General features: G+C 38.7%; 1 protein-coding gene across 5 annotated transcripts; it reads left to right on the top strand.

Moving 5' to 3' along the window:
* Positions 1-1,651: 1,651 nt before the first annotated feature.
* On the top strand, positions 1,652-23,519 carry LOC106150440 (liver carboxylesterase). Of its 5 annotated transcripts, none has more exons than XM_087000748.1 (7): positions 1,652-1,790; positions 7,380-9,192; positions 12,431-12,514; positions 13,627-13,820; positions 18,465-18,503; positions 19,469-19,528; positions 21,440-23,519. In XM_087000748.1, exons 2-7 carry the CDS (start codon positions 7,658-7,660, stop codon positions 21,874-21,876), a joined length of 2,349 nt encoding a protein of 782 aa, XP_086856874.1. In that variant the 5' UTR covers positions 1,652-1,790; positions 7,380-7,657; the 3' UTR covers positions 21,877-23,519. The 5 variants fall into 5 exon arrangements, with proteins under 5 accessions (XP_086856874.1, XP_086856886.1, XP_086856869.1 ...); XM_087000743.1 differs by lacking the exon at positions 1,652-1,790 and adding an exon at positions 5,567-5,728; XM_087000760.1 differs by lacking the exons at positions 1,652-1,790; positions 12,431-12,514 and adding an exon at positions 5,563-5,728.
* The last annotated feature ends 252 nt before the right edge of the window (positions 23,520-23,771 follow it).

The raw sequence follows: 23,771 nt of genomic DNA, 5'->3' as shown, positions 1-23,771 counted from the left end.
GAAATCGAGATAATGGAAGAGGCTTAAAATGGCAAATGGAGAGGGATTTTCCATTTTAAGTCATGTTTGCGACCTTAAATGGGTACCGTGCTAAAGAAAACAAAATTGACCTTAAATTGGCAGTTTTGAAGAACAAACCGATATGACAAACCTGATTATAAGCTTGAAGGAAAACCCATTCAAAGTTCTAACGGAGTATTTCACACCGATATTCTACTGTTTAGTCATTTCAACTATAAAACCAAAGATACCGTTAACATACATAAAAGTACTATTTCATTGATTTTTTTCTCCAAACCCAGATAGGCTCAGCGAAGATATATTTCCTGCACGTATCATTAAAACAAAACTGATTCATTTTGTCAGCGTGTGGAATATGTTTTGGGTACAAGTCAAAACATTGGCCATTTGGTTTGAGTTCAATATTCTGAATGTTCGCCTGGGGAACAGGAGGAAAGCTTGTACTTTTCTTGCGTTTCTTGTAGGACGGAATAGTTCCAATAACCCCTAGGTAAAAAGCACCTGGGAAGTAGAGTTTTTCTTTTTCAATGTTTTTTATTAGTCTCTCTGTGTACTGAATCATGGAATGATCACTAGATCGACAGTCGTTCAAGTGAATACAACAGTAGCCCCCTTCCCTTAGTAATGACCATGCCTTTATCATTGCTGGCAATAAAAATCCGTGGTACCAGTCATCAACCTCGGGGTATGCTTTAATAGACTGACTCGGTTCGTCACAGTATTTTTCAAGATTAAAAAATGGTGGGCTCGTAAATATGAGGTCATAATTGGCGCGAGGTATGCGAGTGGAGTCTTTTTCAAATGGAAGTGATATCATATGAAAGCGTGATAACCTGTTGCCGCGGAGGTCTTTAATGTCGTCTGGTGCACATTTCAAACCAGGCACTAGCGGCTGAAAAGTCTGTATTATTTCCGCGTAGCCTTTACTTAATTCAGAATTAGGATCCACTCCGCAGTAAAAATCAACCTCTGCTGCCATGGCCCCTATCAGTCTGTCACCCCAACCCGCACAAAAATCAAGCACACGTGTTGACTTGAAACGCTTCACAAGCTCCACCATTAGTGTGGGTCTGAACTGTGCTGCCTCTTTTGCAGTTCCCCTCCACAACCTGTAGATAGCTTCCCGAATATCATACACAGACACCGTTGTTACCCGGCAGTCTTCGTGTGCCATTGTCACCCGTGAGCTGAACAAGTCTCTCAAACATTTTGACTGCGTCCTGAACATGGGGGCTTTATAGCTTCTTGACGCGCGTTGCAAAGCCTCCCTTATTGCCTCTGCTCCTTTTGTCAACCACGCTTCCATGGGCGACCAACGCATATCGGAACGCTTGGCCCGAACTCGCACGTGTTCCTGGAAATAGTCCGACATTATTGTAAAGTTGAAGTATATATATTCTTCATCGTCGTCCATTAGTAGCAGACGATACTGCCTGGGCCTCCTAGCAGTGTCATCCATAAAATTTGGGTCGGAAGCATCATGTGAAGGATTATGGATCAATCTAAATGGCGATTCAAAGTTTGAATCATACTCACGGCCAGAAAATCGATACGCCTTTAGTTCATGGAAGCTCTGAATCAAATTCTCCTTTTGAAGGTAAAACTTCTTGAAAGGATAATCAATTTCGCCATTTTGGATTAAAGCGGCCAGCTCCTGAATGCATCTCTCCCTTTTTAACTCGTCTGTAGAGCCGTCGTATGATGCCATGGCTGGAGTAGCGGCAGGGCGTTACAGGACAACGTACAAATGAAAGGCGCATGAGCAGTGGGTAAGTACGGATCTGTCTCCTAGAAACCCATTCCTTGTATTGTACAATCCAATTTAAGCTTAGATTTGTACGCATTTAACATGTTTTGTTGCGTATTGATTTTCGTCGTAGCTAACAAAAAATAGGTGCAGTCTTAAATGCATTGTCAAGAGAGCATAACGCAGTCCATTATTTGTATAATAGTTGTTTTGTAAATTTATCAAAGGATTTGGTACCTGTGACACATTTCCTCGTGACAATGATTGTTTGTAATACCTGAGATGACCTACTTTTATACATGCATCAATTTGTAATAAGCCTACACCTACTTTATCTGCACGTGTTATTCGTGTCCCATGATTTGACGCTCATAAATGCTTATGCTAGAGACAAGAATTAAAAAGCGCACACTTACAAACACCCATAAGAGAGAGATTTTATGTACAACATCGTCAGAGGTAAAAGAGATGTTGTTATGGGGCAAGAGACAAAATATTGAGTTAACGCCCACGTAATAGTAGTGCCAATATAAAATCAATTGGCATATATATGCAGCTGTTGTTTGCTGGATAATATCACATCAACTGATAGCAAAGGAAGCAACAGCTGTCTTAGGTCTACGTATATAGTTGGTCGAAAGTGGTATCGATCTTGCCAACGAGTGCATTTGTTTAACTGTTTGTTATATCAAAGTCACGATATGAAGTACGAGCGGCGAGTTCTGCAACACGATACATGCCTCCACATTAAATCATTTATAAAGATATTTTATTAGATCATTCAAATTGACAGTAGCACAACCCGTAGAGTATAACAACTCGTAGTTCATGGAAACAGCTTCTAATAACTACTATTATGGTTACGTGGACACCAGCTTGAAAATTGAACAATCACTGGCTTTTTATCATTGAGATCGTTGAACGCAGCTGAGGGGTCTTAATAGAACTCAAAAAGGCTAGGAGTAGTTGAACAAACATTATGTCAGCGTCAGCATTGCTTTCCTTGTTAATGAACTCGCTGTAGACTGACGGTCTGTCTCTCTCTCTCTCTCTCTCTCTCTCTCTCTCTCTCTCTCTCTCTGTGTGTGTGTGTGTGTGTGTGTGTGTGTGTGTGTGTCAAACGATATTTAAGTTATCAGCACTCGCAACTGCAAAATGTTCTTCTTATCGGACTGCTTAACCTCCCAGGTGCAACACCTTTCTGGTGATAACCTGACAGTACGGGTACACATTAACAGGACATATTCGTAAGAACCAACCAGTATTTACTGTTAATCCGACACGACAAATAGGGAGGGTATGGACTGACATTTTGACATTGTGTTCGTGCTATTTACTCTTTACAATAGCTTCAGGTGGAAGCTTTTTAGATATTGTGAGGTGATAGGCTGAAACACATTTGAGACCATTAGGATTCATTTTTTACACTTTTTAAAGTTTGATATTATTTTTAGGTAATGAACATGACCCAGTATTCTAGATAGATTGCTGGCAACATCATATATTATCTTGCTATTGGCAATCAATAATATAGTGCATATCAAAGAAATTCCGTCTGAAAATGTCATGCATCAATATTGCATACTTCTTCGCATCTCCTGCCATTATATGGCAATCCCTTGTGTTCAGGTGTGCTGATATCAACGGAAATCAAGGTAAAGAACGCGATTACATTATAGCCGAGAGAAAGAGCTCCTAATTTTGATAATTGTGTTGGATCGCAACTATCGCAATTCGGTTGAATGTGCGTGTGTAAGTAACCGAAAAGTGGTGGTTCACAATCGGACTTGCCTAGGCTCTGAAGAGCTCAGCTAACGTTACAAGTCGAGTAGATTATTGGGGATGTTATCAAAAACTCTCATGTACGAAATAAAAGATTGGTGGCGTCAGCCTCTTGAAAAAACCTCCTCAACCCCCAGGCTATGAAACCCTCCAAGCAGTCGGAGCGATGTACATGTACTTTTACATTGCTATCTAGTCCTCCCGCTTAGGCAAATTATCCAGTTTTTTTAAACAAGTTTTAAAGGAGGCATATCACTCTTAGCACTATATGCTCTCCATAATGAACAAAAAATGCAATTTTATACACACACGCGCGCGCTCGCACACACGCACATACACACACACACACAAAAGCAAACAAAAAAAGGAGAAGCAAGTAAGGAAAATAAAAAAGAAGAGGAAAATAAAATATAAAAAGTAGTCATAAACAATTTGATCTGGTTCTTCAATGCTAGTACTAGCAAAAATACTGCTTTTAGTACGGTTTAAAGAGAACTCATATAATCTTGAGACAAATGTTGTAGCACTTGATTAATGTAAACATGGCCCTTGATTGGCAACCTGACTAATAAAAAACACGGTATCCAACCGCCTACCTTCAGGTTCGACATAGTCATATTAATACCAAGTAGAACAGGTACCTGGTAGCCTGTGGACCAGACACCAGACATGAATTCGAACAACATTAAAACTGCACCGGCCTCACCTCTGTCTACGATGACACTGCAAATGGTGGACGTGTTTGATAAATAGTTAAGTGCTCAAATTGACTATTATGAGACAGTATCTGAAAAAGTAAAGAAAATCGTGGACACGATAGCGTACATGCTGAAAGGCCATTTAACAAGCATAGTTTGTACTTTCTCAATCATTCATCATAAAGGTATAAAGTCTGTTCTAGTACTTAAGGTTCGGATAATTTTTATGCAGTTGCTGTAATGTAGATATTTCATTTTCTTCGATGTGTTCAGCTGATGCAGATGATTTAATTTTTTGCTTTCTTTGTTAGAATAACGAAATTCATGGATTTTAGTATGGGTGATCAGGTGGTTACATATTGCAATGTTACATGTACCTACTTTTTTACTTTAAATATAATATGTCGATAAAGAGATAAAACGATTTCAATGTCCTTTAGAGAGGATGTGTTGAATTCTTTTTTGCTTGAGAAGAAAAAAAATAAGTCAGTAGGCCTACAGTATTCATTTTCATTTTCCGCAACGTGCTTGAAATCCTGATTTTCAGCATAGTTGGAAAGCGTTTCAAACCTCAGTTTGAATTTCTGACTGTTATGGAAATTCCATTTCTTCTGTTTGTTGCTTTTGTTGACTGAGCCATTCAAAACCACACAAAAAACTTCACAAAGGATTGCGGTGTTGGCTTGACGTAGCCGTAACAGAAGACGTCAGCCGAGACGTTGTTGTAACCTTCGAACCTTCGTTGACCCGTTCCAGACGAAGGATCGCTGATGACTTGCGTAATCATCTTTCCGTTGTATTGAAAGACATACCACAACAATGGTGATGTGTTTGACAGTCACTGCAGGCTTAAATAAATGGATCACTTTGGTATCGCTAAATCTTATTTTCTTAACACTACATCGGACCCTTAGGCATCCTCCTCTGGTGTTATTTTTTCGAATGGCTAATCTGCTAATCTATTACTTTACACTAAAGCTATTACTGATGGTCTTCAGAATGTACATTTGATCGCAACTAGTACGAATTACATTACTATCCAGTCAAGATTTAAAGAAATTAAAAAGATGATCTATAGTAGCATGTGGAGTTTTTTAACCCGACATCAACCAAATAGCAATCTTTCGTTTTTAAATCATCTGTGTCAATATAAATATCAAAATAATCGCGTCAGATGTTAATCAATAGCTACACCTAAATAAATGTCTTAATGAAATTATTGCAAAACTCTATTTATTTAGAAGCCAAACGGAATGAGCATGGTCAGATGTACATCAGCTTTTCTTTCAAAATGGAAAACTAGTTTTCTGTCATCTGTTTGTTATTAATAGCTCTGTAATAGAGTCAGAAACAGTGCACACTTTGTTATGTTGCATCATGTTAAAACAGCAGCTGCGTTCCACAGGAGTCAGAACACTGGGATGTTGTGATCCCATCTCCTCCTTAACGCTCAAAAGGGCAGATCATCGCAAAGGTTCAAGTAAGTATTGGATTGATATGTACTAATTATGACCTGTCAGTGTCAGGTCCATCAGTTGTCTTGTGTCGAAACATAGGTGTATTTAATGAATGCACACGTGTCAGTCAGTCCTTATACTAGGAATGTAGATTATTGAGGTTTTGAGTGCAAGTTAGCATGGATGGGCGGCTTAAAGTAGTATATTTCTGTCTCCGCTCGTTAAGTGACAGGGAATATCTTTCACTGCGCTTGAAAGACATAGCTATAAATGTATATATATAAATAACATATTTCTGAAGCATACACAGCAAGTTCATTTTTAATACCTGAAACACCTAGCCACCAAACTAGACTACCTGACAGCGCCGTTGTTAACGCCTGCTCAAATTTTAACTACCAAGCTTTTGTCTGCTAGTTTTCCCCTGAGGCGGTGCGGCTCAAGCACTGGACGGGTAGCTTATCTCAATCTCTTTCTTGCTTATTTTCAACCACACTTATATTATTCTACCATTGTAAGGCATCTTCAATTAATATAATCATTTGGGGTATGTGATTTTATTCATAAAATCTTAATCTCATATAAAGTTAAACGCTATGTACATCTAGTAGTGTGTCTGATCGTCTGCGGTAAAAAGAGGATATAATCAGAAAGTCATGGCGGAAGATAGACCCATCCATCTTCCATTTGTAATGTTGCCAGGACTTGTAGAGGGCATGTTTTGCTGTTTTGTCGGCACGACAGATATGCAGTGCATGCAAATAAAAGGACGTCTCCGAAGGTTAAAGGTAGTCTGTGCACCGTCAGCGCGGAACATATACGTGTTCGCAGTTGTCTTCAAAGCTAAAGGTTAACTATTACAACTTATTAAAATGACTTCTATCAAACAACGTGACGTACAAATGCTACCGGCGCTGAGCGTGCTTTGCGTATGAAATCTTATTGCAACCTGTTAGATCCAACATAAGATGTCTTACGCTAGATCGTAGTTACAAACATGCCATGTCAAGTCGGCTAATAGGCTCAATCCAGGGTAACATAACCGGCCGGGAAATGGCATCACCTTTACGATATACTTTCCTTTTTTCAGTCCTGACCCTGAAACTTTAATCAACTTTGTTCGGATAATGCCTAAAAGGGCCTAGAACTCTATTATCCCAGTTGAAGAATTTTAACTAGCTATTGACTTAAAAAATGCGTCACAGCTGAAGAAACATTTGAGATATTTGTCTGTGTTTGCGTCCTGTTCAATAATGAAAGTTAACTTGTGAAACTTTGTTCATTATAGTAAAATTCACAAAGTCTTTTTTCGCACTTAGAGGAATAGTTATTTAAAGTCCTTTCAATCACAAAAGAGCCCGTTAGACGTGTTTCGACCGAACAATACTGCACGTAATCCGCTTAACGAGACTTAGAATACAGTGTTATGTGATTTCAGGACAGAAACAAAAATAACGGCCGACGTCGTTTGTGCTTGAAAATAAATTCAAATGTGTAAATGTTATTTTAACGCTGCATGTTACTGTTTTTCTTTCTCTGTCTTTTAATGCGGGAATATCTATGCCTCTCCTCCGTAGAGTCAACACCAGGGGGCATTGTGTTGACCCCATTGATTTAGCGTCACTTGATATACGTCATGAATAAACATAATCCAGCCTCTATTTTTGATTACAGGTAGAGAGGCTATGTAGGTCACGCAAGTCGTTTGTTACCTGTGGTAGACTATCGCGTTGGCAGGACTTAAAGGAGGACCGTGGTTGTGGATTTGTTCTCGGACTTTTTCAGCAGAACTGAGGACATCCGCCCCGCTCCCATGCCTTGCGTGGAATTCAGCTGACGACATCCTGAGCCGTTATGGGTAAGAATAGTGGCGGCATTCTGTAAGTAAGGTAAAAGTTGGGAACTCTAAAAAGCATATCGTAACATCAAACCAGGTGGTTGACTTTTAAAACATGTATAACGTAGCTTCAACGGTGCTATACCTACTGGTATTTTTGACTACTGCGGTATCGGTGACATGGGCACTGAAAGATTACGTGATTATTGCGACCAACAGCGGCCAAGTGCGAGGGGAGGTTGTAGAAAAAGGAGTGGGACAACCCAAAGCCTACATCAGTCAGTTTCTTGGTCTCCCATATGCCGCTCCTCCTATTGGACATCTACGATTTCGTCCCCCTGTACCTCACTTAGGGTGGAATCGTATCATGGATGTAGTAGAACATGGAAATATTTGCCCCCAAAATACAACGCTGTGGAAACAACGGATGAACCCAGAAGTATTTAAAGCTAGAATTCAGCACAATTTCACCAGTGAGGATTGCCTTTTTCTGGATATTTATGTGCCAAGGAATTTGAAGAAATGGGTCAATCCCGCCGAGCTCAAACTCCCTGTCATGGTGTACTTTCATGGCGGAGGGTTTCAACAAGGCTCCTCCATGATGTATGGGGGGCATTGGTTAGCAATGGAGGGGGGCGTGATTATAGTCGTGGTCAATTATAGACTAGGTGTACTAGGATTCCTTAGCTCCGAGTACGCTAACATGGGTGGGAACTTCGGTTTACTTGACCAACTCAGATCCCTCGAATGGCTGAAGGACAACATCGGTCACTTTGGAGGGGATTCCAACCAGGTGACAATTTTTGGTCAGGGCGCCGGAGGTGCCTCTGTCTCATTCCACGTCTTGTCACCTCGCAGTAAAACCCTATTCCACAGATCCATATCACAAAGCGGAGTGGCTCTCATGCCTAACATCACACAATACAATTCCACTCTAATGGCTCGGACTTTGACTGAGCGACTGAATTGCACACGAAACACATCAATAGAGGAAGCTGATTGTTTAAGACTCGAGGTTGATGTAAAAGTATTATTAAATATCTCTAGACAGGTGGCCGAAGAACTGAATGACCAGTGGCTACCTGTCATCGATGGTGACTTTATCATTGGTGACCCCCTATCGACTTTCCACACATTGTCCTATAACTTGGTGCCTTACGTCATAGGAGTCAATAGCCACGATGGATTTCCTGTATATGAAAATAAACTAAATCTAAAACCCGAGGAGGAGGTAACACAAAAAATTCTTGCCGACACTATTCGGGATACTGTTAAAAGAGACTACGAAGAAGTGGTGGACAAAGTGTCCAAGGTGACTGAGATGGAGTACAGCACGTGCGTGCAGAATGACACTCAGAGAAAAGCTGCCCTGGTTGATTTTTTGACCGACTATACGATCGGTGCCCCCAGCTACTTAGCAGCAACACTCCACAGAGTGACGGGAGCTGTGACTTACTTTTATGAATTTTCACAGCGCCCTTCTTATAAACTCACAAACGAAAGCATTCCGTCTTTTGTTCAGGCCTCGCACGCTGATGAAAATGACTATGTGTTTGGTTATATGAAATACGTAATACAAAATACCACTGCTGAAGACCATGAGCTTTCCGTAGCCATGATGCGAGCTTGGACGAGATTTGCTAAAACGAAGTAAGTATAGTATGAAGATTCATTTGGGGAAGTGGGTAACCGCCCCCGCCCCCCCCCCCCCCCCCCCCCCCCCCCCCCCCCCAATACATACAGACATTGCCCCCCTACCTTGGGAATTGCATAATTTCTCATCAACACGCCATTTATTACTTGTTTTAATGTCACAAAATGTCATTTATACACTTATCTCAATTTACAATTTTCTACAGGTGGTTACTCTACACCCCAGCCTTAAGGTAAAGTTGGTCCCAAGACCCTCGTCTTTTATTCGGACTTCGAAAAAAAAGACGAGTCTAGTCCTCCCATCTGTTTTGAAAACTTAATGTGGCACCCCTGAGTATAGAACTGCGCCGGTTTTCTTAGAGTTTCGTGTGTCTTAAATTCGATTTTATGCTATACAAAAGATAAATTATTCAAGCCCTGCTTTAGGAAAAGATGGCCAACATGTTTTAACTGATTAAAAGAAATGCTAAGAATAGGGATTCACGTGTAAAATTGAAGTCGGACAAGACTTTTGGGACTCGACTAACGCCGATAATATATTCTCCTTTTTGCATTAATCAACTCACTCCGTGACACGGGCTTATTTGCTTAGTAAGGTTATGGAAGATACATATTCCAGTATTAATGGAGTTCCTCGGGCAAATAATGTTCCATTGTTGTCTGGTGGGGAATATTTAAATATGGATTACTTAAGAGTTGGACAATAATAACCTCCGATGATTTGATGGACTTTAAAAATAGTCTACGTTATTTAACTACCAAAACACACTCTTTGGCTTTAGCGTTAATGTTGTCATTTTTCTTGTGTTCTATAAAAGTAAACGTGAGTTGAAATTTGATGGAAATAAAACATTGTATTTTCCTCCGGCAATTTTAGGTGCATTCATAAAACTTGACTTCATACCGTCCCAAGCTGGGCATGGTCCCGCTTAAAGTTAACATTCATCCTGTTTTTATTTTGGGCTCCACTGCTGTACCTATCTAATCCAATCTAAACTTCTCTGATTTAAACTGCGACTGGATGTGTTCTACAACAATGGCCATGCAGGTCTAATCAACTAAACAGCGAGTCTCTCTTTCAGTCCAGTTGACCCATTGTATTGCCCTGACTAGAGTTATTATGTATTTCAGGGCCCATAGACAGTGGTAGGAGGTGGCTGGTCGCTGCTGTCCAAGATATTAACAATATTGCCACAGATGATTTCAAATAATGTTTTTATATTGTCTCTTTTAATTAAATGACCAAATAACCACCATTTAAACACTTTACAAGCAAGTCCTAAGACAGAACCTTGAATCGCAGATTTTATTGCATTCAGTTACCTTGATAATTTGTCACCAGTGTAATCATAAAAATATCTCTTGATTGATTCTTGTACATCTCTCTTAATTTTATTGCGTTTTTTTTTCAGATTCATACCAAATTTTAAAGAGTGTCTTAGTTTTAATATTTCTGAGCAGGCATGTACTCAATTAATAAAGAAAGATATAAAATATTCTCTTTTTCAGCTCAGTATTGACCAGACGTCTGGCGTCATTCAATATTTTTGAACTAACGTTTTATTCCTAACGTGCACCAAGTTGTAGGCCTATGCATTACATATTGCATTTTTAGCCTTCATTAGTAGACGCTTTTGCATTTGTTAACTCTTTTATTTTGCATGCTCCCCATTTCTTATCGAAACTATCTTTAAGCCGCTTTCATGCTGTGATGTTTATCTTCTGCTGTTTTAGTTGATAAGGGGTTTATTTGCACAGTTTTTATTTAGCTTTTGCACATCCATGCAAGCTTTATATTCATCATTCTGTTACTGTTCCTCCACGCACACCTGTTGCTGCATAAACATATTAATGGGTACGGAAGATCTTTCATCTGACTACCCATACTAACGCTCCCCTTTGGGTTTATCATACCTACCTAAGCCTTGCATGCTTCACCCACCTCTCAGCACTTAATAGATTGGTCTAAAATGGAAACCGTGGTTGTCTAAATTTCCAAATAGCCCCCTGTTTAGTGCTGCCTGGGCAGATGAGTATTTACACTCGAACAATTTCTAATGCTAGGTATATCTAGGCAAGCCACAGGTGCTATTTAACTCTGTGAAAGGGGGGTCTTACTGTTTAAAGCTGGGTTTTATTTTAAATTTTGGGCTTTATATTCAAAACTTATGACCCAGTCAGTGCCACCAAATACTATCACTACACCATCAACTTTGCAAATACTGGCTGACCGCGTACGCATTTCGACAGTTGCTAGAGGTTTACGTTCAATTTACAAGCGGTTATTCTAATCTAAACGGCATGGAAACGGGAATGGGACTGGTGATATTGTTTTACCCAACAAAAAATGTGCGATACACTTCATGAAGGACATGATTGCATGAGTAACCCAGAAGTGCCGACACGAGCCTGCGCATCTAGTGTATCATTTCCAGTCTTGACGCTTTTTCTGCCTGCTTTTCTGGTTCCAATAGATTTCGTATCTTGAGGGGAAAAGATCGAATTCAACCATAATTGTGCTCAACTGTTTCAATTTGACCTCCCAGCGGCGTGATACATAAACGGCCTGTTACAAGTATTGATCTTGGAGGCCTATTTTTATAGGGAGTCGAGGGTGGTTACCTGACTTAGTAATGGATTAAACGTATAACATTCTTAACACCCAGTAGTTTAAGTGCCCAACACTGAAATGATATAAGCCTTCTGGCAATATTTTAGTGTTCAGTGCAAGAGCAGAAAAGCTTTTTTGCCTTGCTTTAGTGAACGAGCTTATCTTCACACTCCGCGCGACTCCATTTGTCCATTAAAAATCCCATCAAGCGTATATGGTGTTTGATATTATAAGTACCCACAGAAGAGGAACGCAATCTGACAAAAAAGGAGAATTCTAGATGAATGATAGACACAAACAGGGATGTGTCAGTGCAGCGGCTTTAGATAATCATGAAGTGTATTTTTTATATAAAAACTGCCTTTTAACCTGAATGCTACATAATATTAACCCAAAGCAGGTTGCATGTTGGTGAAGGGTGTTTCTTCTACTCTTGTAGTATAGGCACGTAATACAGCTTTTCCGTGAATGCACTGATTAAAATACTGAGATAACCCTTTCAGTCTGGAAAAAAATTTAATCACAGCGTTCTATGATGGCGTGTACGGGACACCAAACCCATCATCATCTTCTTCATATACTGAGGTGTGAGAAGGAAGGCTGAATTATGAAGTATATTTCCAGGAGCATGGACGGCTGGGAGGAGAGTTTGTTGGCCGTTGAACCTGGTAAAGACCCCCTGGTGAAAAGTAATGATTTGGACAAGACGTACGTATATAAATGCATCAGATGGGGGAAGCCTCACAGCCAGCCCACTGTATTGACCATGTAAAAACTCTTTTTCTAATGGGCCACATTAAGTGTCGAAATGTCAGTTATGCCCAGCCAGTGATAGCCCTTAACCTAGCCTCGTGACTTCAAAACGATTCTTATCTCTTATAATTTATATCCGAGTACTTTCACACCTGGATTGCAGGTATGAGCTTTGGGCCCCCGAATCCATCAAAACTTAGTCGCTCTTTTCTCTTGCCGTCAAAAGCTGTTAATATTCAAAGGGGCTGCAATAGATCAAAGTGCTTTTAAGTTGCATGGAAGAGCGCGTTAGAACAACTCTAAGCATTTTTTGTTTGTTTATTATTAATTTAGAGCACCTGGGCTCTCTTGGACAGTTGAAATATTGTGGTGCTATATCAGAATCGTTAATCAGTGGCATGTAAACGGGTGCAGGGTAGGGATGGCTATAAAAGTTTTATTTACAGACGGAAGAAGACAATTTAGATGAAAGTAAAATGAAACCTACTACTATAAGAATTCCCTTTTAGAAGCAATTTCTGGACTCAATCAGCCCTTTTTGGTACCAAATGTAAACCCATAAAATACGTTATTAACGTTTTCAACAAAAACAGATGTTTCCTCTGAGAGACTTTATAGTGTGCTCTTTGGTTATTTTTCCTTCATCGTTATTATTGCTATCCTTAACTTTTGCAAATTTCAAAATTCCTTGGTGTAATGATGTTAGATTTCAGTGAGATAATGTAGTAAGTGGTATCGAATTTTAGCTTTGTATCTTCGATTTCATTTGTAATCGCTTTTGGTGATTAATATTTGTGCACCATATTATTTCACCGCATGTCACTTTGTCACCTAGCTTTGTAAAATTTTCAGTTTCGTCAGTACGAAGAGACATGGCTAATTAACAGCAAAAATGAAGTTAATCATTTTACTTACTAATCATTTATTTACTTCATAAAAGGGACGTATGGAGATATTTGCATCGTGTATATCAGTAATAGGAAAGGGTTGCATGTGGTAGAAAAGAAAATGCTTATCCTTATCTTATCATTCAATATTGATTCACTTCTTATAATTTTCTTTAAAAGTTCCCCTGGTAACCTGCAGAATAGAGCCAAATGGGAGAAACTCACAGCAAAGAATGAGAACTACTTTGTCTTTACGACAGATTTAAATGAGCATTCCAGCCACAAGAAGTACAGGCACGTCCAGATGGCGTTCTGGAACAATTACATTCTGAGCATGCGTGATGGAGTGTGTCGCGCGCCTCCTCCCGTCATAGGTAAGTCAGGATTTGTTCTTACCTTTCTTCTAGGGCAAAGCATTAAGTTCTTTGTAGTGCTCAGCGTCATGGATCAGTGGACCAACCTAAACTGGACACTGTTGGGCATTGTTAGCGCAATGAAGGCTGTACTGTGAAGACATTAAATCTGATAGAGTTCAGAGTTCGTTGAGAGGAGCTGCCAAACAAAACTTGCACAAAATTACTCTATCGCAGCATTTAATTCAGTGCAAGGCATCTGGTTTGAAAAGATAGCCTAATTACACTCATCTGATACTGGAGATTCGGTATCAATATTTGACGACCTGTAATAGTCCTAATCAATACCAGCGCCAAGTCCCATAAACCCTTACAAACAGGTGTGCGATTTTTTTAAACAAGGCATCTTATCGTTAATTTATTTTCTTCTTAAAAGCTTTTAGACAACGGTTATAGTGCCACTCAAGCGAAGGAAGGATGTTACTTAAGGCACTGAAGTTTGCGAGAATACTTCACTTTAAAGCAGTCTATTAAATGTAAATTAAGCATTAATGGATGGTCAGGACTTGCAGGTGGGCTTTGCATGTATCTGGATCTGGATCTGATTATTTCCACCACACAGCAAAAATCAAAGTGTATTGAAAAGTAGAGGCTTGCTCGGGTGTAACGAAATCGCGAGGAATGTACGCGCCGCTCAATTAAGGCTGGCCAACTATAAACATATATTAACCTTACAATCAAAACGCTGGCTTAAGGGTAATTTGCATTGCGTTATGGCTCAGTGAATTTCAACTGAACAGAATCGCCTGCTCTTATTTCATAACCATACTCTGCCTTTAAAGATCACAAAGGTCTGAAAGAAACAGTAATTCAACGTATACTTACATAGGCCTTAATTCAAACATTTTAAGTATGAATTAAGCTTGCAATTTGATACGTTAGGTAATCGGGCTTTTAAAACGGTAATGTAATGCGTTTATTGAATAGGTACGTCACAAAATGACGTTTGATAAGATAGTTGTGTACTTTCTGTTGCTGTGTAATGGGTTAAAGACCTGGTGAATGTGTCACTGTTCGCATAACCCTGAAATAGGGAGAGAGGAAAAGCATTTCACCCTAATACATGTATTTGTTAGGAACCTGTGCACTGCCCGCTGATAACCTGTTGCTGATGCCGTTAATGTTGGTAGTTTGTAAAGTAAGAATTGTACGAATCGTTTTTATGATTTGAGCTTTGAACAACGGCGGGACAACTGTTTAACGTGGCACCTACTGCTTATGATAAATGACAGGTGGAGATTAGGTAACGTTGCAACTATCTACATGATAACGTCAAGAGCGGAAATACGTGCCACCCGCAAACCTTTAAAAGTCCAGTATTCATGCTTGAGACTTAGCATATTGCCTATTTATATTTTCCTCTGAAATAGAATGGATGGATTTACCCTTGCTTTGACTCACTTTAATAACATTTTGTAGTTCGACTTTTTTTGTAAATATTTACTTGTTTACTGTCTATATGACGTAAAAATATTGCTTTTTAAATCGACCAAATTTTAGAGCTGCTTTTTTCTTTCTTTAATGGCCAGTCAAAATTTTTGGCTACTTTTGGTATCATCAAACCGGTTGTTTAAAATGACTAGCAATGTTTGCTTTTGAATACTTCTTTTGGCTTGTAGTGTATAAGGGGATATTGTCAATGTCAACCTAGTTGACATATTTGTGGCCTCTTCAACCGTCATGATCACCGACCCTCGACAAGCGACATTGGTCAAGATGTTGTCTAGACGTGCCATACCATTGCTTAACGGGTTCCGTCATACGAAAAGATTAGTCTATGACAGTGCCGCATTTTTCGCTAAAAAGACTCAGTCAAGAGTATGATTAAGTCAGCGTCCGTTTGTAGTGCTTCACGGCAAGCAATGCAATAGGACACATAGCTCATCTTTTGATAAAAGAAACACGACAATACCCTGATTTCCCGTGATAGTTCTTTAAATCCATGTATCATATTCTGGATCAACAGGTGCTTTGTTCGGTTGTTGTTGTTGTTCTGGAAAGACACCGAGCTCTCTTTTAATTGATTTTTACCCAGTGCACCTTTGGATCCAAAATTGCAATTCATTACAAAGACTACTTTTCTAAGCAGCAAGAAAAGTATTTAAATAGTGATAAACCAATATCAGTAAATAATTGACTTCTTTGTCACACAATACACCACTTTTCAAAAGAAAAAAAACATTGATTCCATGTCTCAGAAGATTTTTAAGACATAAAGATATGCTATTAAGTGCTGTTTATCAAAAGCACAGCATCAGTCTCCATAAGAGAGTCGGAAGTGATATAAAATGTTTAAGCATGACATTGTAGAAAATTAACTAAGAAGAAAGCCTTGTTCTGTGGCACTCCCTGTCACCGTGACATTGCAGCCGTGGTTAATATCACATAACTTCTTATCAACACAACTTTTTTTACGGGCACTGGGATGAGAAAAGGAGAAGTTATGGGATTATTAAACAGGGAGTGGGACTTTGTATAACAGGATTACCCATTAACCTGACATTTATTTAAAGGCAAACAAAATGCTTATATTCAGAAATTAATTTATGCAAAGCACGTCGCTCGTCTCAGGTTGCTATTTATTCTCAAATGCAAATGCAGTTGGTTTTATGTTGAAATTATTTTGTGGGTGCGTTAACATCAGGATGTTGTAAAGAAGGATGTGAAGCAAACATATACTCAGTACACGTAAACCCCCGGGTCCGCAACATTGCCATGAAGACATAAACAAAGATTACATGATCCATGACTTTTGTCCCAAAAGTGCGGGGATAAATATAATTAAGGGTGTAATTGTAACATTAAATTTGAAATTTCAGTGATCACTGAAGAAATCAATGGGCCGCCGGTCAACTCTGAAAGATCATTCTCTTCTGTATTATGGTCTGTGTCATCTTACAAGGGTCCTTGTCTCAGCATACGTGGGAACCCGTGATACAGACCATGCTTGCACGAAAACTAACTGTCACCGCCGTCTCCGTTTATGCGTTTTGTGACAGGAATATCTGTATACCTGCCTGTTGACAGTGTCGTTTGATTGATAAAACCATGTCATAGCAACTTAATCTTCAAATAAATACCACAATCAGTGAGAAAGATTACGCAGATCAAATTAGGGGTTTCGATGCTAGGCAAGACGAAAGAGTCTATCCCTAACACGCTAAAATCCAATCCAAAGCAAAATATGTTTTACCTACATTAATGTGAAGAAAGCTAAATTTGCCCGCTTTAAGCGATTTATGGTACTCATTGACAGACTATAATTTTTACCGTTTATTTGTTTAATGTGTCCGTCATTGCAGGCCAAAGATGCGTTAAGTTACCTTGCATTAAAAAGCGCTTTTCGATATTATGTATGTGTTAATTACGTCATTATTCACAATGACAGAGAGTCACTGCCTCATGCAGAGGGTAATGCAGTGCACCTCAAATCCCGCCGAAAGTGACATACGCCCGTCTCCAGAGGCTACTTGGCCCGTAGGCATGGGCGTGCGTGCGTTCTCTCATCCCTTATGTTGCAACATTTGACCTACATGTCACGTGTAATATTAACATGGGCAGTGTGTATCATAAGGTATATCGAGTACAAAAACATCATAATTTCCCCATCAAAGCAATGTAAGCTTGACAACGATACGCCCACATAATATGTTGTACAGACACTTATTATTGATATACGGTTCTCACCAGTCTTTAGAACAATATCACATCAAATACTGTTACCTATGAGGATGCATGTAAATTAATTGAGGCGCTATCTAGTATCGATGCCCAGTTCTACTTTGGTAACGGCGTAAAGTTGATTTTCTGAATAATTGATAGCAGGAAATCAATGCTTTGACCCATATTCGTCCACTTATTGGTTAAACAGCTTTACCATCAGTATCATATTTGCTCAGACGTCCGGACGGTTATCTTTCTGCTCTTCCGCAGAAGTCAAGAGAGCAGTAAACTCTTTAAGTTGGGGGCAATACAGGGTGACAAGGGCAGCGTACCATAAGACAACTTGATATCGGGTTTAGTCTGTACCCAGTGTTGGTGCGAAACTGTATGATTACAGCCCCCCTTTATGTAAACCCTTTGTGGCTACTTCCATAGCTGACGCTGCGCAATTTACTCTGGTTTTACACTGGGGTAACCTTACCCACTACCAGGGGGGGCACAGTTTGATTTTTCACTAGATATTCACGGATATGTCTCTGGCTTATTCATAATATAACTTTTCCACTGTGACAGTCTTTATTGAGGTAACCTAGGGGTTTGCAATAAATCAGGTCCGTGCTCGTTCGCCAAAGGGCTTGGGTGTACTTGAAAAAAAAGGCGACATATGCTTCCTATAAGACAGAATCGAATATGAATTTAGTCAAAACGTATAAAGCCATCTTAAACACAATTGCAAATGACATACTAGCACAAACTTTTCAATTATGGACTTTTATCATTTATGTATATTTCTTAAGGGTCAAGTCTTATTCTCCTGTTGTTCTACCCTTTCAAATGGAATAACAAAACTCTTTTTAATCGTCAATTCACCATTAGTAAAGTTGAAGTATATCGGAGCACGTATGTTCATCCATGTAACTAATTACTACTCTACTACTACAGTGCGGCTGCATGAGAGTTCTACGCATGGCAGAAAGCTAAGTCAGTGTTACAGAATGTAAAATAACTCTCCTAATCCATATATATACCTTGAGCAAAATCTTATTAAAATTAGAGTTGTTTTCATGATGTTTGTTTTTTTTCTTTGCGACTTTTACTAGTGCATGCAAGTAAGTAAATCAATAGGTTTGTGAAGTCTGCAGTGCTATCTGTCGTAGCTGATGTCATCTCATCTGTCAAATTTAAAGAAATATGTTTCGTTCTTTATTTTTAGGTTTTAGTTGGATTTATTTCGAAGTGTATTAATTATCTTTCCAATCTTTTTTTTTTAATTCTTACTTTGTAATCTGTGCAAATGTAGCCCTACTATAGCCTAACATCGATTAACCTCCAATATGATGTGAAGTATTTTCTGCGAGTCGTGATTGTAGCTGGTGGGATGCTCGTTTACTACTACTAGTTTGCTTCTACGATAGCGATGACTCATCAGTTTTTTAAAATCTCATTCTAAAAAGAGCCTCTTCAGCATCGAAGCATTCTGGCTGTGAAAAAATGTGAACTAATATACAAAGTCCAAGTCTTTTCATATTAGCTGCCTCTGCGAAGTTAAATGATTCTACCTTTTCAGATTTTGTTAGATTGCTACATTTTCATTTGTTAGGTTTTACTATTATTTGCTTTTTGCTTTGCTTCAAGTTTATTTAAAAAGTTGTGAAATTAAGAACCGAAGTTCAGTGTCGTGCAATTTTTTTAATTTTTGAATTGGCATTAATTTTCACTATTTACCGGAATATTAAGATATGTTACAGTTATGCTTGTATATAATTTACTGGATTTAGAATTTGTCAACAGTATTAATAACACGCCTCTTATGGAGGTATTTCTGTGATTTAATTTTGCTTATTTGTTTACGTTTTTCTAAATGAGTTCCCTTTGAAAAAAAAATGAACCAAGTTCGTTTTAAATAGACATTTGACCTAATCAGGAATCTTCTCTCTTTTTGCCAGCTCCAAACCCACTGGCCGCGGAACTTGCTGCTGCCAACACATCACGAACAGTGCTCAAAGGTAAGATAATGCCAGAGAGGAGTGAAGGTGTATAGAAAATTCGCGTCGGTTTAATCATTCATGCTATTCAAGGTTTAAGAATAAGATATCATTAGCACAGGTGTTAATGAAAGCGTCTTTACTCAAAGCATTTTAACACTTAAGCGTGGGCTTTGTACAGTGTATTTCAATAGAGCAACCTGAGTTGACGTTAACTTTCTTGTCCACCGAAGACTTGCTGGATTGAAAATGCATGATGGTCTTGAGTAAGTCAAGAAATGATCAAACTGCTAGTTAATTTTGGGTACATCATCTAAACTGGGTTCAACAATGATAAGATAACATACATTGATAGTTCTTTATGTTATTCAAAATCACGTCCACAGCTTTGCTAAGATAACAGATACAAAACAAGCGTTCGTGATTGAATTCCCGTTGAATTCAAAATCGTCCTCTCTGATAATTAGATTAATCAGCTCAGTGGTCTTCTTCACGTCTTATATAATGAATTTCCGTTCAGTTCCCGTAGATTGATTGAAAGTAAAGTCTTCGTGAGAAGTCAAAACAAGCATGAGCTTCTCTGGGGCATTTCTTAATGTATGCATTGTTCTTCTAACTCCGTGTCTGATCATGTAAACCCCCCCCCGCTTCATCTCTCCTGGGTTTTGTCTGTCATACGTGTACTTCACCATCTCTGTTAAAGTAGTTTTCCATGATATCATACCTGTGATCTTCAGGTTTGCCTTTACTTAATTCCCATTGTATACCCACGTTTTGTAGATCTCTGTATCAACATGAAACTTTTTACCTACTTTGACAGCGGCAGGTAGAGATATTTACACATTTTATTGCTCTATATGTTTGATTGGCACAGTTTAAGTACCTGTTTAGGGCCACTATGTGACATTTTTTCGTCATATACCATCACGAAATTCTCCTTAAAGTCACGTAGAGGGGCTTTTTAGTTCTATATAAAATTCATTAGCACACAAGAGGTATAGGATATTGGCCGAAAGAACATCAAGTGGTACAGTCTGGATAACCGCATATTTTTCATTTCTTTGCAAATATTTGGAAATCTTTTTGTATTGGAATCGTTTTGTACCCGTGTTTGTATAAAGAAATGTATCAACCAACTAGTTTATTTATAGTTGCGCAACATTGGTTTACAAACATTCGCCATTGCTCATCTGTACAGAATGCAGACATGTTTGTTAATGCGTTCGATAAGCGTTCTGCATTATATGTTGAAAATAACAGTCTTGTTGCACCCCAGAACTTTAATGTCGTTCGATGATATATTTGATCCTACTTACGGTTTTAGTATTTACTGACACAGTCAGAATATTATTAAAATATTTAGATAATGCACATTTTTTTTTATAAAATGTAAATTCTTGATTCCTTTTTTGATAATGCATATTTTATTTGGGATATCGGGTGGCTTGCCTTTAATTGGCGTTTGTTCAAGGCTTGGACTGCATTCCCAGAGATTTAGATCTAACCATCTGGATCGACCTAACTCCCTGGGGGTTCACGCTAAATTGCTGTCAGCCGAGCGCGCACTATAGTTAATTACCCCCTTACTGCTTTTAGTGGGCGGGACTCCCCAGGGGGATAGATCGATCTAAATATCTATGGGACTGGGGTCTTAGAGCAAATATCGGTGTAGTATTCTGATCTATATCTTCATTGTTCGGAATAGAAGATTTTTTGAGATCAGTTAAAATGAAAACGCTTCGTTTGTAAACCAAGAAAAGTGCGCCTGAGAATGTTCCATGCATAGTGCCGATTGAGTGGCTTAAATTTTCAGTTACTGAATAAAGTTGGCAATATTCTGCGTTAGTTTGAAATCAGTTATTTACAAATGCATTGACTAGTCGAAAGTAAACTAGGGAATGTATAATTTGCCGTTTTTTCTGTTATTTTCAGTCTTCCTAATCTTATTTATCATCCTCCTCGTCGTCATTATCCTTGTTTTGTGTTGGATACGTTATAAGAAGAAAAATAAGAAAGACGAAGATCCAAAGCGTGAGTTCAGCAAAGCCTTCGAACCCCCAGAATCTTCCGACCCAAATCACCGTGGTAACCACGTCGATTCCAGCCCACGTGGTAGTGATCGAGCAGACGACAGCGATTCGGACGACCCAGAAGAAGGAAAAGGTGGGAAAGCGCGACTATTGGCATTTAGAGACTGCGTAAGGCAGAAAACAAGTGCTTGTTTCACGTGTTCTAACGAGGAGGAAAGTGATGGCATTCATTCTAAGGCAGACGATGAGCCAACAGAAAATCACAGACTTCGAAGTCCTATAGAGGTAGAGACGGACGAGGAAACTAAACCTATGACAAATCACGCTACGGATGTATAACTAAAAATTAATACTTCATAACATTTCCCTCAAACAGACGTATTTTTCTGTAACTCTGTTTGCTTTAGGCACAAAAAGGAGCCATAAGCACGGGAAAATATTTTGACTGAAGTTACATGTTGAAGTGAAATGTTTGAAAACAGTTCTTGAAAGCGACATTACCAGCTTCGTGTTGTTAATTCATGTGGGTGAATCCTGCATTTCCATATCTCACAGCATACTTCATTTACAGTCTTTACAGTTTGCATCATCACACGTTTTAAATTCTAATTTTTATTTGGGACATAATTTAATAAAGAAAGCTGTGCGGACTCAGGGAAGTTTTCTTGTAGCATGTGCGCTGTCTTGTCTGCTTGAAGATGGCTTATGATAGCTAATACTAACGATCGGCGCTAAACTGTGGTTTCCAACCTTAAATATGTTACTACAGAAACGTGAAACCCAATTAGTTCCGGCTCAAATTAACTTAAAGGATTCCATTTTGTGGTAGCAAATAGTAGGTAGAGTAGGAAGCAGGTTTCTAAACCATCGAATCAAGCTTTAACTTCAACTAATCAACTACTTAATCATTTAGTAAAATTGAAGTTAAGGAAGTTAGGCTGACCGTGTGAGGGGTGAAAAACAACCTTTCCTTTTATATTCATATCTTTATATGCCTTGTGCGTTTTTTCAAATATCAGCTTTGTCAACTGTGATGTGTAGGCGTGGGAGGCGTGTTGGCGTTCTATGATCTATACCACTGATTATAGGCCATTACAACAGGGAGGTAAAACTGTAACTCATTTGTGGAAACGTCTTATTCCGTCACAGAGCGATATATTCACGCATAAGTGAATTGTGTTTTTTAGATGCGATTTCGTTTAATTTGAGTAACTGGCGTAAATGGACAATTTGGATTTGGCCATTGAGAAGATAAGGTTTTATATATAAAAAAGACAACCAGCTGTTTACACGGCTACTGGTCCATGCCATCATACAGCTTATCAGTCTAGAATCTGAATTTATATGTGTTAAGTCTGCGTCCGCTTTGTGATGACTCCTATATTCAGAATACTGTATATTTGATGCTGGTATGTGGAGATAGTAGATAGAATTAAAAAGATATCAACTGTGATTTCATGTTCTGTACCACCGCCACTGATATTTGTGTGATTTGAATCGGATCTTTTTACACTTGTTATTGTTATTGAGCAAATGATGAACTGTACAGTCAAGTCTGTCACGTTATGTTCACGTATATGTACAATAATATATAGTGGCTCTGGACTTTTATTTTTCTGTTAGCTTGGGGAATCAAAAAGGGATAGAAAATAAGTAAATACACACTTCCTCGTGGTTCACAGTGTAGTTTTTAACCTTTTTTAACATTAAGGTTCGAAATCATTCATGATTGAAGTATTTTTTGATCGAGCTCGAGCCTGTCTATTAATGTTACCTTTTTATAATTAGTTCTATGTACTTTTTAAAGGTTGTCCCTTAAAACTGCGGTAGCACAGATAGTAGTTAGCTCCTTTATTAAATGTAAATCGGGAACGAAATTGAACCAAGTACTTTTCTGTACTATTTGATGGAAAAATTCTGAAAAAGATGTAAATAATACATGACAGAAGCCTAGAATAAATCACGATCACAATAAAACTTTATATTTATGTTTGCTTCGTTCCTTCCAACTAAACTCAGCGCTTTCAGTATCAGTGCTCCTTAGACCCTTGAGGGAAACGAACTTAACAACAGACAGACAACACCTCGTGGTTGTTCTATAACCTACCACGCCCCTTGGCTGGTAGAGCGTAGATATAATAACCACTGTAGTGTTGACGGAAAAAAGATATAAACGTTCTTTTGATCTAGAAGTAATGTATGCCTTCCATATTATTTCACTAACATATTTATGT

The sequence above is a fragment of the Lingula anatina genome, chromosome 1 (genome assembly GCF_051362555.1).
Source record: "Lingula anatina isolate TDL-2025a chromosome 1, LinAna3.0, whole genome shotgun sequence".
Classification (NCBI taxonomy): domain Eukaryota; kingdom Metazoa; phylum Brachiopoda; class Lingulata; order Lingulida; family Lingulidae; genus Lingula; species Lingula anatina.
This window is presented reverse-complemented; position numbering and strand designations above follow the sequence as displayed.

Coding starts and splice junctions, on each gene's coding strand:
- LOC106150440 (XM_087000748.1), top strand. CDS start 7,658: ATGTATAACGTAGCTTCAACGGTGCTATACCTACTGGTATTTTTGACT. Junction 12,515..13,626: donor AGTAATGATTTGGACAAGAC/GTACGTATATAA, acceptor TTTCTTTAAAAG/TTCCCCTGGTAACCTGCAGA. Junction 13,821..18,464: donor CGCGCCTCCTCCCGTCATAG/GTAAGTCAGGAT, acceptor CTACTACTACAG/TGCGGCTGCATGAGAGTTCT.